Consider the following 18,010-nt stretch of genomic DNA (forward strand, 5'->3'; position numbering starts at 1 on the left):
TAGAGCAGGGTTGTAATAACTACAGGTTAGATCCCAGCACTAGTGCAGGGTTGTAATAACTACAGGTTAGATCCCGGCACTAGAGCAGGGTTGTAATAACTACAGGTTAGATCCCGGCACTAGAGCAGGGTTGTAATAACTACAGGTTAGATCCCGGCACTAGAGCAGGGCTGTAATAACTACAGGTTAGATCCCGGCACTAGAGCAGGGCTGTAATAACTACAGGTTAGATCCCGGCACTAGAGCAGGGCTGTAATAACTACAGGTTAGATCCCAGCACTAGAGCAGGGCTGTAATAACTACAGGTTAGATCCCAGCACTAGAGCAGGGCTGTAATAACTACAGGTTAGATCCCGGCACTAGAGCAGGGCTGTAATAACTACAGGTTAGATCCCGGCACTAGAGCAGGGTTGTAATAACTACAGGTTAGATCCCGGCACTAGAGCAGGGCTGTAATAACTACAGGTTAGATCCCGGCACTAGAGCAGGGTTGTAATAACTACAGGTTAGATCCCGGCACTAGAGCAGGGCTGTAATAACTACAGGTTAGATCCCGGCACTAGAGCAGGGTTGTAATAACTACAGGTTAGATCCCGGCACTCAAGCAGGGCTGTAATAACTACAGGTTAGGTCCCGGCACTAGAGCAGGGTTGTAATAACTACAGGTTAGATCCCGGCACTAGAGCAGGGCTGTAATAACTACAGGTTAGATCCCGGCACTAGAGCAGGGCTGTAATAACTACAGGTTAGATCCCGGCACTAGAGCAGGGCTGTAATAACTACAGGTTAGATCCCGGCACTAGAGCAGGGCTGTAATAACTACAGGTTAGATCCCGGCACTAGAGCAGGGCTGTAATAACTACAGGTTAGATCCCGGCACTAGAGCAGGGCTGTTATAACCAGAGGCCAGCCACCAGCACCCTCACTTTTAATTACACCCAGGCAGGGGATAGAGGTTGCTTTAAGCTCCTCTCGTCCTCCCATTAGTCATTGAGCTTAATCCCATATCCATGTAGTTTCTGTATAATTGGAGTAAATCCTCCCCTCCTAAACTAGCACTAGAGTCAGTCTCCTCATAATTCACCCAAGGTTAGGCTATGTTAAGAACTGCACCCTTTTCCGGCTGTTTTGTGGCTGTTTGGCCAATCTGCCCATAGTAACCCTGAGCTAGTAACCATATTGCCATGATGCACCGAGGGCTAGTATTTGATATACCATCCTAGTCCCTATATATATCTGACTGAGAGGTATACCTAATAGCTATAGGTCAATATTGCAAGTGATGTTGAATTCCTTAAGTCAATATCCAGACTGATACAGTGGGGCAGAAAAGTATTTATTCAGCCACCAATTGTGCAAGTTCTGCCACTTAAAAAGATGAGAGAGGCCTGTAATTTTCATCATAGGTGCACTTCCACTATGACAGACAAAATGAAGGAAGAAAATCCAGAAAATCACATTGTCGGATTTTTTATGAATTTATTTGCAAATTATGGTTGTAACTAAGGCACCCGGGGAGTAGCTGTTGTTGGGGGTTAACTTCCTTGCTCAAGGGCAGAATGGTAGATTTTTCCACCTTGCCGGCTTGGGGATTCGAAACACTGACCTTTCGTTTACTGGCCCAACGCTCTTAACCGCTAGGCTACCTGCACACACACAGAGATTTACACACATACACACGACCCACGCATAGCCACACTTATGGGAATTATAGAGCCACTTTACCTCTTTTGTAATGAATGTCTGAATCGCTGTCTATTGTGTGTAGGAGTATTGTAAGTAACATTGCCAGGTATGTGATCATCTCAAGGATAAAGTGTGCAAATGTTTTCACCAGGAAACTAACTGTAAACAGAAATGCAGCTGACTCCATCTCTCCCTTGTCCTCTCTCCCAGGCCAATGAGAACAGCCTACTTAGTGCCCAGTTGAAGGGCTTCCCCCTCTTCCTCCATTCCAACCTGGGCCTGAGGGACTGCAGTGTCAACCCCAAGTCCCCCCTGCTTCTCATCACTAAGGCCCGGGAGGTGGAGCGAGGCCCCCTACCCGGAGATGACTGGACTGTCTTCCAGTCCAACCACTCTACCTACGAGCCTGTTCTCTTAGCCAGGACCCGGGTACCTGACCTGGGCATGTCTGGGGTGGGTAGCAGCCCCCTCCATGCCTCTGTTGTCCAGGATCTGGGGCTTCACGACGGCATCCAGCGGGTGCTCTTCGGCAACAACCTCAACTTCTGGTTGCACAAGCTGGTGTTTGTGGACGCTGTGGCCTTCCTTACGGGCAAGAGGCTGTCTCTGTCTCTAGATCGTTACCTGCTGGTGGACATCGATGACATCTTCGTGGGCAAGGAGGGCACCCGCATGAAGGTCTCAGATGTCAAGGTAAGCATCTGCGGTGGATTGGTTTTTGTAAGGGGGGTTTTGTGTGTGTGAGAAGTTGGTTTACTTGTGTGTGTATGTGTGTAATCGCTTATCTGTTGCATCGCAATCTGCCCTATTCTATTGCTGGTGCATACATACTTCCCAGAGAGCCATGCTGTGTGATGGTGAGTAACATTGAGTCATGCAGGTGTCAGTGCCAGAGGCAGAGCTGACCGTGATTGAAGGAGACAGAAGGTGAGACAGCCAGGTGAAATTACTATGTAGGACAGAGTCCATGCTAGAGCTGTGCAGATGTGACGGTGACACGGGCACAGGTGCACTCACCAACATGTATGTCTCCAGGGGGACTGTCTTGAGGACAGGGGGGGGGTTGGCCTGACTGCCATGGCAGTCTCACCCTGCCATTTTCACTGTCTATATCCCCTCAACAACCAGAGAGCGAGAGAAGAATGGGGGGAGAGCGAGAGAAGAATGGGGGGAGAGCGAGAGAAGAATGGGGGGAGAGCGAGAGAAGAATGGGGGGGAGCGAGAGAAGAATGGGGTGAGAGCGAGAGAAGAATGGGGTGAGAGCGAGAGAAGAATGGGGGGAGAGCGAGAGAAGAATGGTGAGAGAGAAGAATGGGGGGAGAGCGAGAGAAGAATGGTGAGAGAGAAGAATGGGGGGAGAGCGAGAGAAGAATGGGGGAGAGCGAGAGAAGAATGGGGGGGAGCGAGAGAAGAATGGGGTGAGAGCGAGAGAAGAATGGGGTGAGAGCGAGAGAAGAATGGGGGGGAGCGAGAGAAGAATGGGGGGAGAGCGAGAGAAGAATGGGGGGAGAGCGAGAGAAGAATGGGGGGAGAGCGAGAGAAGAATGGGGGGAGAGCGAGAGAAGAATGGGGGGGAGCGAGAGAAGAATGGGGGGAGAGCGAGAGAAGAATGGGGGGAGAGCGAGAGAAGAATGGGGGGAGAGCGAGAGAAGAATGGGGGGAGAGCGAGAGAAGAATGGGGGGAGAGCGAGAGAAGAATGGGGGGAGAGCGAGAGAAGAATGGGGGGAGAGCGAGAGAAGAATGGGGGGAGAGCGAGAGAAGAATGGGGGGAGAGCGAGAGAAGAATGGGGGGAGAGCGAGAGAAGAATGGGGGGAGAGCGAGAGAAGAATGGGGGGAGAGCGAGAGAAGAATGGGGGGAGAGCGAGAGAAGAATGGGGGGAGAGCGAGAGAAGAATGGGGGGAGAGCGAGAGAAGAATGGGGGGAGAGCGAGAGAAGAATGGAGAGAGAGAGAAGAATGGGGGGAGAGCGAGAGAAGAATGGAGGGAGAGAGAGAGAAGAATGGGGGAGAGCGAGAGAAGAATGGGGGAGAGCGAGAGAAGAATGGGGGGAGAGCGAGAGAAGAATGGGGGGAGAGCGAGAGAAGAATGGGGGGAGAGCGAGAGAAGAATGGGGGGAGAGCGAGAGAAGAATGGGGGGAGAGCGAGAGAAGAATGGGGGGAGAGCGAGAGAAGAATGGGGGGAGAGCGAGAGAAGAATGGGGAGAGCGAGAGAAGAATGGGGGGAGAGCGAGAGAAGAATGGGGGGAGAGCGAGAGAAGAATGGGGGGAGAGCGAGAGAAGAATGGAGAGGAAGGATTAGTGCAGCGGAGTGGAACAGAATATATTTTCTTGTATTTCTATCCAATGCCTCGTTTGAAAATAGAATAAGACTCTGTTACTGGATTCCCTCCATACAGCCTCCTCAGCTCAGACAAACACTTAATACAAACTAAAGGTCAGGAGCCGCCCTCCAGCGTTCCTCCACATCTTTCTCTTTCTCCCTCAAACCCAGAGGACGGTGTTTGTCCGTACAGCCTCCCTCCCACAGCAGTAGGGTATGAAGCTCAGTTGAACTACTCTTCTCCAGCTTTGCTTTGTGTGATGAGTTGCCGTTCAAAGGGCGTCCACAGACTCGCCTGCAGCATAAATATTTGATACGGCTTTGTGTTGTTTTCTCTTCTTCCTCCCCTCCCCCGGTGCGAGGGAGTGACTTTCAGTGAAGAGGGGGGGGGGGGAATGAAACATAAACACAATCAAAGCGGTCTTGTTGAGTTGTCTTGTATGTCGGCGGACCACAACAGTGTTAAATATGAATCAGGCTCTGATTGAGCCGGGGGGGGGGGGGGCTAAACCTTAAAAACAAATAGATGCAGATGCAAAGTGAATATGGAAAGGGAATTGAGGGATGAGGACAGTTTGAATATGGATACGGTAATGAAGGTGGGGGGGGGGGCTGAATACTACTGCTAACTACAGTCCTTAGAGAAAATCAAATCAAGCTTTATTTATAAAGCACATTTCCGACATGGAATGCAATGTGCTGCACAGGACAAAATGTATAAACAATGAAAATAAAATCTGAAATATTTACAACAAACATAAGATTTATTTTTTTTTAATAAAGGAATGACCCTCTGAATGACTAAAAAACACTTGAAGGAAAAGCAAAGCTAAGAAGATGTTTTAAGATCTCTAAAATATGTCCACAGTTTCAGGGCCTCAGGTTCTCTCGCAGGCTATTCCAGAGGCTGGGGGAATAACCAAAGGCTGCCTCTCCCTGTGTCTTTGTTCTAGGCTTTGGTACAGTTAAAAGGCCAGTACCATAGGACCTGAGGGTAGGACTGGGTACATAACTTAAAAGCATGTCTGACATGTATTGGGATGCACAATCGTGGATTGATTTCAAAACCAATAAAACTCACAGGCAGCCAGTGCAGAGACCTTAAAACCAGTCTGTGTGCTCTCTGTCTGGTCTTAGTCAGTACCTGTGCTGCAGCATTATGTATGTTTTGCAGTTGATCAATGGCTTTCTTGGGTAGACCAGACAGGAGAAAATCACAGTAGTCAAGCCTGCTTGTAATAAAAGCATGGATGAATCTTATCAGCCTAAGAGAGAAACGGCCACACCTAGGTAAAAAGCTATTTTGGTCACATTCCTATTGTGTGATTCAAAAGTTCAGAATCTAAAATAACACCTAGGTGTTTTACCTGCTGTTTTATCTTTTATTGCATGTGAATTCAAATGTGCGGCCAGTTTCTCTCTCTGTGCTTTTGCTCCAACAATATGTACCTTGGTCTCGTCTTGATTTAGCTGGAGGAAGTTGAGATCCATGTAATTATTTACATCACTAACACTGTCTAATAATATCCTCTGGTGACCCAGAAATGCAAAGTTGTGTATCGTCTGTGTAGCAGTGAAAATCAATGCTGTGCTTTCTGATAACGCTGCCGGACCCAAAATCCAACCTTGTGGAACGCCATCATTCAGTGTGTTTTCTCTGTCACCTTTAGAGAACATCATTCAATCTCGACCGGTAAACAGGTCCTAAACCAATTTAGAACTGGACCGGACATCTAACCCATCTTTACAGTCTGTCCAGAAGGTCATCATGGTTAACCTCTAGCGACGAGCAATCCCGTATCCGGGAGCGTAATCATAGCCTCAAGCGCATTACCATAACGCAACGTTTCCTATTCATGAAAATCGCAAATGAAATGAAATAAATATATTGAAATACAAGCTTAGCCTTTTGTTAACAACACTGTCATCTCAGATTTTCTAAATATGCGTTACAGCCAACGCTAGACAAGCATTTGTGTAAGTTTAGCATGGCATAATGCTATGCTAGGCTGTGCTGGCAGCAGGCAACATTTTCACAAAAATAAGAAAAGCAACCAAATTAAATAATTTACCTTTGAAGAACTTCAGATGCTTTCACTCAGGAGACTCACAGTTAGATAGCAAATGTTCCTTTTTTCCAAAAATAATATTTTTGTAGGCGAAAAACGTCACGTTTGTTCATCCTGCTTGGCTGAGAAATCGACCGAAAATACTTCAACTATAACGCCAAACTTTTTTCGAAATTTGCTCCATAATATCAACAGAAACACGGCAAACGTTGTTTAGGATCCATCCTCAAAGTGTTTTTGAGGATGTGGAAAACGTAAGCTGACGTGGAAAACGTAAGCTGACTCCTAGCTCTTTCACAGCCATATAAGGAGTCATTGGCATGAGGCTGTTTAAAAAAATGCGGCACTTCCTGATTGGATTTTTATCTGGGTTTCGCCTGTAACATCAGATCTGTGGCACTCACAGACAATATCTTTGCAGTTTTGGAAACGTCAGAGTGTTTTCTTTCCAAAGCTGTCAATTATATGCATAGTCGAGCATCTTTTCGTGACAAAATATCTTGTTCAAAACGGGAACGTTTTTCATCCAAAAATTAAAATAGTGCCCCCTATATCCAAGAAGTTTAATAACATTGTCGGATGCAGCACTTAAATCCAAGAGTACAAGGACAGAGCGCTGTTTGGCCGAGCGCTGTTTGACAACAAAATCACACAAAAATTATCAAAGGAAATCAAATGTATCAACCCATGGAGGTCTGGATTTGGAGTCACACTCAAAATTAAAGTGGAAAACCACACTACAGGCTGATCCAACTTTGTAATGTCCTTAAAACAAGTCAAAATGAGGCTCAGTAGTGTGTGTGGCCTCCACGTGCCTGTATGAGCGAGACATGATGTCCCAGATGTGCTCAATTGGATTCAGGTCTGGGGAATGGGCGGGCCAGTCCATAGCATCAATGCCTTCCTCTTGCAGGAACTGCTGACACACTCCAGCCACATGAGATCTAGCATTGTCTTGCATTAGGAGGAACCCAGGGCCAACCGCACCAGCATATGGTCTCACAAGGGGTCTGAGGATCTCATCTAGGTACCTAATGGCAGTCAGGCTACCTCTGGTGAGCACATGGAGGGCTGTGCGGCCCCCCAAAGAAATGCCACCCCACACCATGACTGACCCACCGCCAACCGGTCATGCTGGAGGATGTTGCAGGCAGCAGAACGTTCTCCACGGCGTCTCCAGACTGTCACGTCTGTCACATGCTCAGTGTAAACCTGCTTTCATCTGTGAAGAGCACAGGGCGCCAGTGGCGAATTTGCCAATATTGGTGTTCTCTGGCAAATGAAAAACGTCCTGCACGGTGTGGATGTCGGGCCCTCATACCACCCTCATGGAGTCTGTTTCTGACCATTTGTGCAGACACATGCACATTTGTGGCCTGCTGGAGGTTATTTTGCAGGGCTCTGGCAGTGCTCCTCCTTGCACAAAGGCGGAGGTAGCGGTCCTGCTGCTGGGTTGTTGCCCTCCTACGGCCTCCTCCACGTCTCCTGATGTACTGGCCTGTCTCCTGGTAGTGCCTCCATGCTCTTGACACTACACTGACAGACACAGCAAACCTTCTTGCCACAGCTCGCATTGATGTGCCATCCTGGATGAGCTGCACTACCTGAGCCACTTGTGTGGGTTGTAGACTCCGTCTCATGCTACCACTAGAGTGAAAGCACCGCCAGCATTCAAAAGTGCCCAAAAACATCAGCCAGGAAGCATAGGAACTGAGAAGTGGTCTGTGGTCCCCACCTGTAGAACCACTCTTGGCAGTGTCTTGTTAATTGCCTATAATTTCCACCTGTTGTCTATTCCATTTGCACAGCAGCATGTGAAATTTATTGTCAATCAGTGTTGCTTCCTAAGTGGACAGTTTGATTTCACAGAAGTGTGATTGACTTGGAGTTACATTGTGTTGTTTAAGTGTTCCCTTTATTTTTTTGAGCAGTGTATATATTTACTGTTTGAAAACCAATTTCTCCAGAATTTTGCTTAAGAATGAAAGGTTGGAGATTGGACAAAAATTACTAAGAGCTGAAGAAACTAGATTATGAAGAAAAGTAATGTAAAATGTTTCACCATAGCAGTTTTTAGTGCAGTTGGGAAAGTTCCTGTGAACAGGGAGTGATTTGACAATAGCTCGCACTATTTCAGATATGCAATTAAAAACTGTTTTGAAGAAGGTGGTAGGGATAGGATTGAGAAGGCAAGTTGAATTCTTAAGTTGTGATATCACTTTCCTGAGCACGTCTGTAAACGAGGGGGTAAAAAATCAATTTTGCCTTTGCGTGGTAGGCTATGGCACTTCTCATCAAGGCTTGCTTGACTGATACCCAGCCTAATGTTGGTTATCTTATCTCTGAAATATGCCGCAAACTCATCACATTTAGATGGGAAGAAAAGTTCACATAGGTTTTTAATGGGGGAGGATTTATCAGGCCATCAATGGTTGAGAAGAACACTCTGGAATTATTCTGATTTAATAGTGATCAAGTTAGAAAAATGAGTCCGTCTGGTATTTCTAATGGCCTTGTTATATATGCCAAGTTACTGTCTCAGGATATCATAATGGACCTGCAACTTTAACCTTCTCCACTGCCACTCTTCCTTTCTGCAGTTTCTCTTTACTTGATTAGTTGCCTCACTCGTTCAAGGGGCTCTCTGTTTGGATGTGGCCTTTTTCAACTCTACCGGAGCTATGGCATCAATGGTTACTCTCAATTTGATATTAAATGAATCATCACAAGAGGAAGGCAGAATAGGTTTTGGCGTGTTGTTCATACACTCAATAAAATCTGTGGCAACTTCAGAGGTCAGATAGCGTTTCTTAATAATGTGTTATGGGCAACAAGGTAGTAAAAAATCTGCAGTGGTGATCAGATAAAGCAACATCAACAATAGAGGAAATGTCAGAAGAAAGCCCCTTGGTAATAACCAGGTCCAGTAGAAAGCCCCTTGGTAATAACCAGGTCCAGAGTATGGCTGTGGTTATGGGTGGGCCCAGTAACATGTTGGATCAAGTCCGTAGAGCTCAGTAGATTCAGTAATTAAATGGCCTTGGAGTCAGACTCTTTTTCTTTACTCAGTGCTTTGGTGGCCTTTACAGTGCCACTTTGCCCCTGGGGCATCTGCCTCGAGGTAACCAATGGAATAACAACCAAATGATTCATATTACAGCCACATTTTCTGACAGTCTTGAATCTAACAGAATGATAGGAGATTACTTTTTCTATAAACTCACTAGAAGGCAGAGTTAAAAAATAAAAAAATAAAACTATTATGTTACTCACAATAACCATAGTGCCATTTGTACAGGAGTTTATATGGTTTCCAAGTCCTCTGTTGCTTATTCTGACAGGGAGGACTGGAGCACTACCAGACACTGTCTGTCAGTCTCTAAAACGGTTTTCAGTGTTGCTGGAAATAATCCTGGAACCCCGACTCATCGACAGCTTTGCTATAGGAGGAATTTAAAAATGAGATGTGGTTTACCTAAGTTACAGCAAGGTCGGTGTACTGAGAAAGCAGGTTATCCTTTTCCCGCAGATGAGCTAACAGCAGGAGGATATCTTCACTAAACTGCTTGATGGTGGTGCATTTAGGGCAAACAAATTCCTGTCTATTTTCCAGTTCCACCTTATCTTCATCTTGTGATTGTGTGGAAATCATCTAACACCTAAGGCATTTGTGCCCAGCGGGGGATAAAAACACCAGTGGGCTAGCACTGTTAGCATTAGCCTGCTCCGTTTTCAAGATGGCTAGCAGCTAAATGCTACTTAACAGGACACAAATTTGAGGTCCCAGCCGTAATGACTGACCACGTCGCGCAGTGGCGTTTCTAGATTGTATGGCTCCCTGAATCCCACCATTCTGCACTAACTGTAATTTTTATTCAGACATTTGGAACAACGAAAATTAATAATCATAACATGTGTATATATATATATATATATAATAATATACAAAAATAAGACATATAAATATCAAAAAGAAGTAACAAAGACAATATGTCTGTGAAACTATATTCACAGTATTATGAATGAATTGTGATTCATTTGGTAGCATTTCGTAGTGTGACTGATTTTACTAATTGCATTAGTACTGTACAAAGTTAGAGGTGCGCTATTTGATCGTTTCCCCCGCTCCCCATACCTCGGGCTTCCAGGGGGGAGACCTGAGGTTAACCTACCCCCGCCCCCTTCCCATCTCGTATTTCTGAGTGGGAGACCTTCCCAGGCAGTAGCCTGCCTAGCTTACAAATTAGAATCAGGTAGTTCACTCCGACAAGTATTATTGACCCACAGTTCCACACGGTGACATGATATTGACGTGACGAGCAAATGAGCAATAGAAAACCGATCGCACAAATGTCACCATTCCAACAAAACAAATCTGTGGCCGCCCCCCGCAAGATGCTGCCCTGGGCGGCTGCCCATGTCGCCTATACCTAAATGTTTTATTTTATTACATTTTACCTTTATTTAACTAGGCAAGTCAGTTGCCTAGTTAAGAACACATTCTTATTTTCAATGACGGCCTAGGAACAGTGGGTTAACTGCCTGTTCAGGGGCAGAACGACAGATTTGTACCTTGTCAGCTCGGGGATTTGAACATGAAACCTTTCGGTTACTAGTCCAACTCTCTAACCACTAGGCTACCCTGCCGGCACTGACGTTGCAGAATCCTTAGCAATACAAAAATTTAGCTATAATTAAAAATTATTTAATGAAGACTATACTGAACAAAAATATAAACGCATCATGTAAAGTGTTGGTCCCATAAAAGATCCCAGTAATGTTCCGTACTCACTAAAAGCTTATTTCTCTCTAATTTTGTTCACAAATTTATTTACGTCCCTGTTAGTGAGCATTTCTCCTTTGCCAGGATAATCCACCCACCTGACTGGTGTGGCATATCGATCAGCATTATCATTAGACAGGTGCAGCCTTGTGCAGGGGACAACAAAAGGCAGTTCGGGAATGTTACGTTTTGTCACAACACAATGCCACAGATGTCTCAAGTTTTGTGGGAGCTTGCAGTTGGCATGCTGACTGCAGAAATGTCCACCAGAGCTGTTGCGAGAGAATTTAATGTTAATTTTTCTACCATAACACTCCAACGTCGTTTTAGAGAATTTGGCAGTACGTCCAACCAGCCTCACAACCGCAGACCATGTGTAACCACGCCAGCCCAGGACCTCCACATTAGTCTTCATCTGCAGGATCGTCTGAGACCAGTCACCTGGACAGCTGATGAAACTGAGGAGTATTTCTGTCTATAATAAAGCCCTTTTGTGTGGAATAAATTGGTTTGGCTGGGCCTGGCTCCCAAGTGGGTGGGCCTATACCCATTCATGGCTGCGCCCCTGCCCAGTCATGTGAAGTCCATAGATTAGGGCCTAATTTATTTCAATTGACTGATTTCCTTGGATGAACTGTAACTCAGTAAATTCGTTGAAATTGTTGCATGTTGCGATTTATATTTTTCAGTATATTTCATAAAAACAACAAACCGAGTGTAGACAAGTACACTGTTCTGTTGCGCGCTCTAATGACATCTGTTGCGAGTGACAAAGAATGCATATGTGGTGGCCTAGTGGTCTAAGACATTTCCTCTGACACACACGATGTATCACTGCTAGCATAGGCTCTTTCAGCACACTCTTCTCCTACCTTTCAGCTCCATCTTTCTCTATCCAATAAACATGCAACATACTTAAACATATATGTATTTAAAAAATAAATGCATGTGAATGAGTCTTAAATTGTCCCTGTCTCCTCTGTCTAGGCCCTACTGGAGACCCAGAATGACCTCCGAACCTCCGTCCCCAACTTCACCTTCAACCTGGGCTTCTCTGGGAAGTTCTTCCATACTGGTGGGTGGAGTGGACAGACCCACTGCATGACGTAACACTCAGGGGGATCAAATACAATGTCTTATGGCAGACAAACATCAATAATCTCTCGTGGACAGACTATGTAAATGTTTGACCAAATGACACGTGATTTTAGTTCTCGGTTAACCAAGATTACATCATCAGTTACTTCACAAAGAAAATTAATGGATCAAATGTCCAAATCAATTATTGCATTACTGTTGATGCTTAATATAATGAACTTGCTTTTAGATTTGCCCAGCACATACACTACCAGTCAGAAGTTTGGACGCCTACTCATTCAAGGGTTTTTCTTAGTTTTCATTATTTTCTACATTATAAAATAATAGTGAAGACATCAAAACTATGAAATAGCACATATGGAATCATGTAGTAAACAAAAAAGTATTAAACAAATCAAATATATTTGAGATTTTTCAAAGTAGCCACTGTTTGCCTTGATGACAGCTTTGCACCTGCTTGGCATTCTCTCAACCAGATTCATGAGGTAGTCACTAGGAATGCATTTCAATTAACAATTTATTTAATTTATTAACATTTCAATTAACAGGTGTGCCTTGTTAAAAGTTAATTTGTGGAATTTATTTCCTTAATGTGTTTGAGCCAATCAGTTGTGATGTGACAAGGTAGGGGTGGTATTCAGAATATAGCCCTATTTGCTAAAATACCAAGTCCATATTATGGTAAGAACAGCTCAAATAAGCAAAGAGAAACGACAGTCCATTACTTTAGGACATGAAGGTCAGTCAATCCGGAACAAGAACAGCTCAAATAAGCAAAGAGAAATGACAGTCCATTACTTTAGGACATGAAGGTCAGTCAATCCGGAACAATTCAAGAACTTTGAAAGTTTATTCAAGTGCAGTCGTAAAAACCATCAAGCGCTGTGATGAAACTGGCTCTCATGAGGGCCGCAACAGGAAAGAAAGACCCAGACCCAGACCCAGGTAAGTTCATTAGAGTTACCAGACTGTTCAGAGGAGACTGCGTGAATCAGGCCTTCATGGTCAAATTGCTGCAAAGAAACCACTACTAAAGGACACCAATAAGAGACTTGCTTGGGCCAAGAAACACAAACAGTAGACATTAGACTGGTGGAAATCTGTCCTTTTGGTCCAAATTAGAGAATTTTGGTCCCAACTGCTGTGTCATTGTGAGACGCAGGGTAGGTGAACGGATTATCTATGCATGTGTGCTTCCCACCGTGAAGCATGGAGGAGAAGGTGTGATGGTGTGGGGGTGCTTTGCTGGTGACACTGTCTGTGATCTATTTTGAATTCAAGGCACACTTAACTAGCATGAGTACCACAGCATTCTGCAGCAATACGCCATCCCATCTGGTTTGCGCTTAGTGGGACTATGTTTTTCAACAGAACAATGACCCAACACACATCCAGGCAGACTGTAAGGGCTATTTGACCAAGGCGAGGGATGATGTGCTACATCAGATGACCTGACCTCCACAATCACCCGACATCAACCCAATTGAAATGGTTTGGGATGAGTTGGACCGCAGAGTGAAGGAAAAGCAGCCAACAACTCCTCAGTATATGTGGGAACTCCTTCCAGTCTAAGCTGGTTAAGAGAATGCCAAGAGTGTGCAAAGCTGTCATCAAGGCAAAGGGTGGCTACTTTTAGAAATGTAACATATATTTAGATTTGTTTAACACTTTTTGGGTTACTTCATGATTCCAAATGTGTTATTTCACAGTTATGTCTTCACTATTATTCCATGATGTAGAAAATAGTACAAATAAAGAAAAACCCTTGAATGAGTAGGTGTGCCCAAACTTTTGACTGATACTGTATATCGGTATGTTTTCAACACCAGCACACACCCTTGCCCATGCCATGTCTGTATATATGTAGACTAGACTAAATCCCCTCTGTGTGTCTCTATGCTCCAGGTACAGATGAGGAGGACCTGGGGGATGACCTGCTCCTCTCCTATGGGAAGGAGTTCTGGTGGTTCCCCCACATGTGGAGTCACATGCAGCCCCACCTCTTCCACAACCAGTCGGTGCTAGCTGAACAGATGCTCCTCAACAGGAGGTTTGCACAGGTAGGTTGGGGGTCCTGCTCTACGCTGACTGGGGGTCGTACTGGTACTGTTGGTAAAAATGGAAAATAAATCTATTTGAATGTTATAATTTCATTGACCAAAAAAAAACATGGATTAAAAAATAAATAAAAAATATATACAGTTGAAATCGGAAGGTTACATACACTTAACTCGTTTTTCAACCACTCAACAAATTTCTTGTTAACAAACTTTAGTTTTGGCAAGTCGGTTAGGACATCTACTTTGTGCATGATGCAAGTCATTTTTTAAATAATTGTTTACAGACAGATTATTTCACCTATAATTCACTGTATCACAATTCCAGTGGGTCAGAAGTTTACATACACTAAGTTGACTGTGCCTTTAAACAGCTTGGAAATTTCCAGAAAATGATGTCATGGCATTAGAAGCTTCTAATAGGCTGATTGACATAATTTGAGTCAATTGGAGGTGTACAAACTCAGTGCCTCTTTGCTTGTCATCATGGGAAGATCAAAAGAAATCAGCCAAGACCTCAGAAAAAAAATAATTGTAGACCTCCACAAGTCTGGTTCATTTTTGGGAGCAATTTCCAAATGCCTGAAGGTACCACGTCCATCTGTACAAACAATAGTACGCAAGTATGAACACCATGGGACCATGTAGCCGTCATACTGCTCAGGAAGGATACTCGTTCGGTCTCTAGAGATTAATGTACTTTGGTGCGAAAAGTGCAAATCAATCCCAGAACAACAGCAAATTACCTTATGAAGATGCTGGAGGAAACAGAAACAAAAGTATCTATATCCACAGTAAAACAAGTCCTGTATTGACATAACCTGAAAGACCGCTCAGCAAGGAAGAAGCCACTGCTCCAAAATCACCTTTAAAAAAGCCAGATGACGGTTTGCAACTGCACATGGTGACCAAGATCGTACTTTTTGGATTAATGTCCTCTGGCCTGATGAAACAAAAATAGAACTGTTTGGCCATAATGACCATCGTTATGTTTGGAGGAAAAAGGGGGAGGCTTGCATGCCGAAGAACACCATCCCAACCGTGAAGCACGGGGGTGGCAGCATCATGTTGTGGGGGTGCTTTGCTGCAGGAGGGACTGGTGCACTTCATAAAATAAATGGTATTATGAGGAAGGGAAAATTACGCGGATATATTGAAGCAACATCTCTAGACATACGTCAGGAAGTTGAAGCTTGGTCGCAAATGGGTCTTCCAAATGGACAATGACCCCAAGCATACGAACAAAGTTGTGGCGAAATAGCTTAAGGACAACAGAGTCTAGGTATTGGAGTGGCCATCACAAAGCCCTGACCTCAATCCTATAGAAAATGTGTTGGCAGAACTGAAAAAGTGTGTGTGAGCATGGAGGCCTACAAACCTGACTCAGTTACACCAGCTCTGTCAGAAGGAATGGGCCAAAATTCACCCAACTTATTGTGGGAAGCTTGTGGAAGGCTACCTGAAACTTTTGACCCAAGTTAAACAATTTAAAGGCAATGCTACCAAATACTAATTGAGTACACAGTGGGGCAAAAAAGTATTTAGTCAGCCACCAATTGTGCAAGTTCTCCCTATTAAAAAGATGAGAGACGCCTTTAATTTTCATCAAAGGTACACGTCAACTATGACAGAAAATTAGGGGGAATAATCCAGAAAATCACATTGTAGGATTTTTAATGAATTTATTTGCAAATTATGGTGGAAAATAAGTATTTAGTCCCCTACAAACAAGCAAGATTTCTGGCTCTCACAGACCTGTAACTTCTTCTTTAAGAGGGTTCTCTGTCCTTCACTCGTTACCTGTATTAATGGCACCTGTTTGAATTTGTTATCAGTATAAAATACACCTGTCCACAACCTCAAACAGTCACACTCCAAACTCCACTATGGCCAAGACCAAAGAGCTGTCAAAGGACACCAGAAACAAAATTGTAGACCTGCACCAGGCTGGGAAGACTGAATCTGCAATAGGTAAGCAGCTTGGTTTGAAGAAATCAACTGTGGGAGCAATTATTAGGAAATGGAAGACATACAAGACCACTGATAATCTCCCTCGATCTGGGGCTCCACGCAAGATCTCACCCCGTGGGGTCAAAATTATCACAAGAACGGTGAGCAAAAATCCCAGAGCCACACGGTGGGACCTAGTGAATGACCTGCAGAGAGCTGGGACCAATGTAACAAAGCCTACCATCAGTAACACACTACGCCGCCAGGGACTCAAATCCTGCCGTGCCAGACGTGACCCCTGCTTAAGCCCGTACATGTCCAGGCCCGTCTGAAGTTTGCTAGAGAGCATTTGGATGATCCAGAAGAATATTGGGAGAATGTCATATGGTCAGATGAAACCAAAATATAACTTTTTGGTAAAAACTCAACTCGTCGTGTTTGGAGGACAAAGAATGCTGAGTTGCATCCAAAGAACACCATACCTACTGTGAAGCATGGGGCTGTTTTTCTGCAAAGGGACCAGGACGACTGATCCGCGTAAAGGAAAGAATGAATGGGGCCATGTATCGTGAGATTTTGAGTGAAAACCTCCTTCCATCAGCAAGGGCATTGAAGATGAAACGTGGCTGGGTCTTTCAGCATGACAATGATCCCAAACACACCGCCCGGGCAATGAAGGAGTGGATTTCAAGGTCCTGGAGTGGCCTAGCCAGTCTCCAGATCTCAACCCCATAGAAAATCTTTGAAGGGAGTTGAAAGTCCGTGTGGCCCAGCAACAGCCCCAAAACATCACTGCTCTAGAGGAGATCTGCATGGAGGAATGGGCCAAAAAAAAATAAAAAATTTATTTGACCTTTATTTAACTAGGCAAGTCAGTTAAGAACAAATTCTTATTTTCAATGACGGCCTAGGAACAGTGGGTTAACTGCCTGTTCAGGGGCAGAACGACAGATTCGGAGGTCCTTGGGGCGACGCACAATTGGCCTAGCATCGTCCGGGTTAGGGAGGGTTTGGCCGGTAGGGATATCCTTGTCTCATTGCGCACTAGCGACTCCTGCGGCGGGCCAGGCGCAGTGCGCGCAGACCAGTCCGCAAGGTGTACAGTGTTTCCTCTGACACACTGGCTTCTTGTTTGGATGCGCGCTATTTTAAGAAGCGGTGCGGCTTGGTTGGGTTGTGTTTCGGAAGACGCATGCTCTCGACCTTCGTCTCTCCCGAGCCCATATGGGAGTTGTAGCGATGAGACAAGACAGTAACTACCAACAATTGGATACCAAGAAATTGGGGAGAAAAAGGGGGTAAAACAAATTTGAAAAATAAATGCAATCATCTTTTCAGCAAAAGCTTAATAAAGAGCACAGTTTTGAGCCGCGGCCGCTTCTATCCTTTAGGAGCTTTTAGTGCTGATAGAACTGGGAACATGGAGGATGAGCCAGGTAGTTTCCATTCTTTCACTCTGTGATCATCTTCACATACATACAGTGCAGCAAACTCTCTCCAGAAGTTCAGTGAAGATTTCTGAATGATCCAATGTTGACCTAAATGACTAATGATGATAAATACAATCCACCTGAGTGTAATCAAGTCTCCGTATAAATGCACCTGCACTGTGATAGTCTCAGAGGTCCATTAAAAGCGCAGAGAGCATCATGAAGAACAAGGAACACACCAGGCAGGTTCGAGATACTGTTGTGAAGAAGTTTAAAGCCGGATTTGGATACAAAAAGATTTCCCAAGCTTTAAACATTCCAAGGAGCACTGTGCAAGCGATAATATTGAAATGGAAGGAGTATCAGACCACTGCAAATCTACCAAGACCTGGCCGTCCCTCTAAACTTTCAGCTCATACAAGGAGAAGACTGATCAGAGATGCAGCCAAGAGGCCCATTATCACTCTGGATGAACTGCAGAGATCTACAGCTGAGGTGGGAGACTCTGTCCATAGGACAACAATCAGTCGTATATTGCACAAATCTGGCCTTTATGGAAGAGTGGCAAGAAGAAAGCCATTTCTTAAAGATATCCATAAAAAGTGTTGTTTAAAG

At 44.6% G+C, this 18,010-nt stretch overlaps 1 protein-coding gene across 9 annotated transcripts in view; it reads left to right on the top strand.

Annotated features, from left to right (window-relative positions):
• Positions 1-18,010, top strand: part of LOC110510194 (bifunctional heparan sulfate N-deacetylase/N-sulfotransferase 1) — a 137,082-nt gene that overhangs the window by 79,310 nt on the left and 39,762 nt on the right. For all 9 annotated transcript variants that reach the window (XM_036968305.1, XM_036968304.1, XM_036968309.1 and 6 more), the window contains 3 exons: positions 1,897-2,379; positions 11,848-11,935; positions 13,864-14,018. In XM_036968305.1, the coding sequence (XP_036824200.1) occupies positions 1,897-2,379; positions 11,848-11,935; positions 13,864-14,018 (726 nt within the window). The remainder of the gene's footprint in view (positions 1-1,896; positions 2,380-11,847; positions 11,936-13,863; positions 14,019-18,010) is intronic.

The sequence above is a fragment of the Oncorhynchus mykiss genome, chromosome Y, assembly GCF_013265735.2.
Source record: "Oncorhynchus mykiss isolate Arlee chromosome Y, USDA_OmykA_1.1, whole genome shotgun sequence".
NCBI classification, from domain to species: domain Eukaryota; kingdom Metazoa; phylum Chordata; class Actinopteri; order Salmoniformes; family Salmonidae; genus Oncorhynchus; species Oncorhynchus mykiss.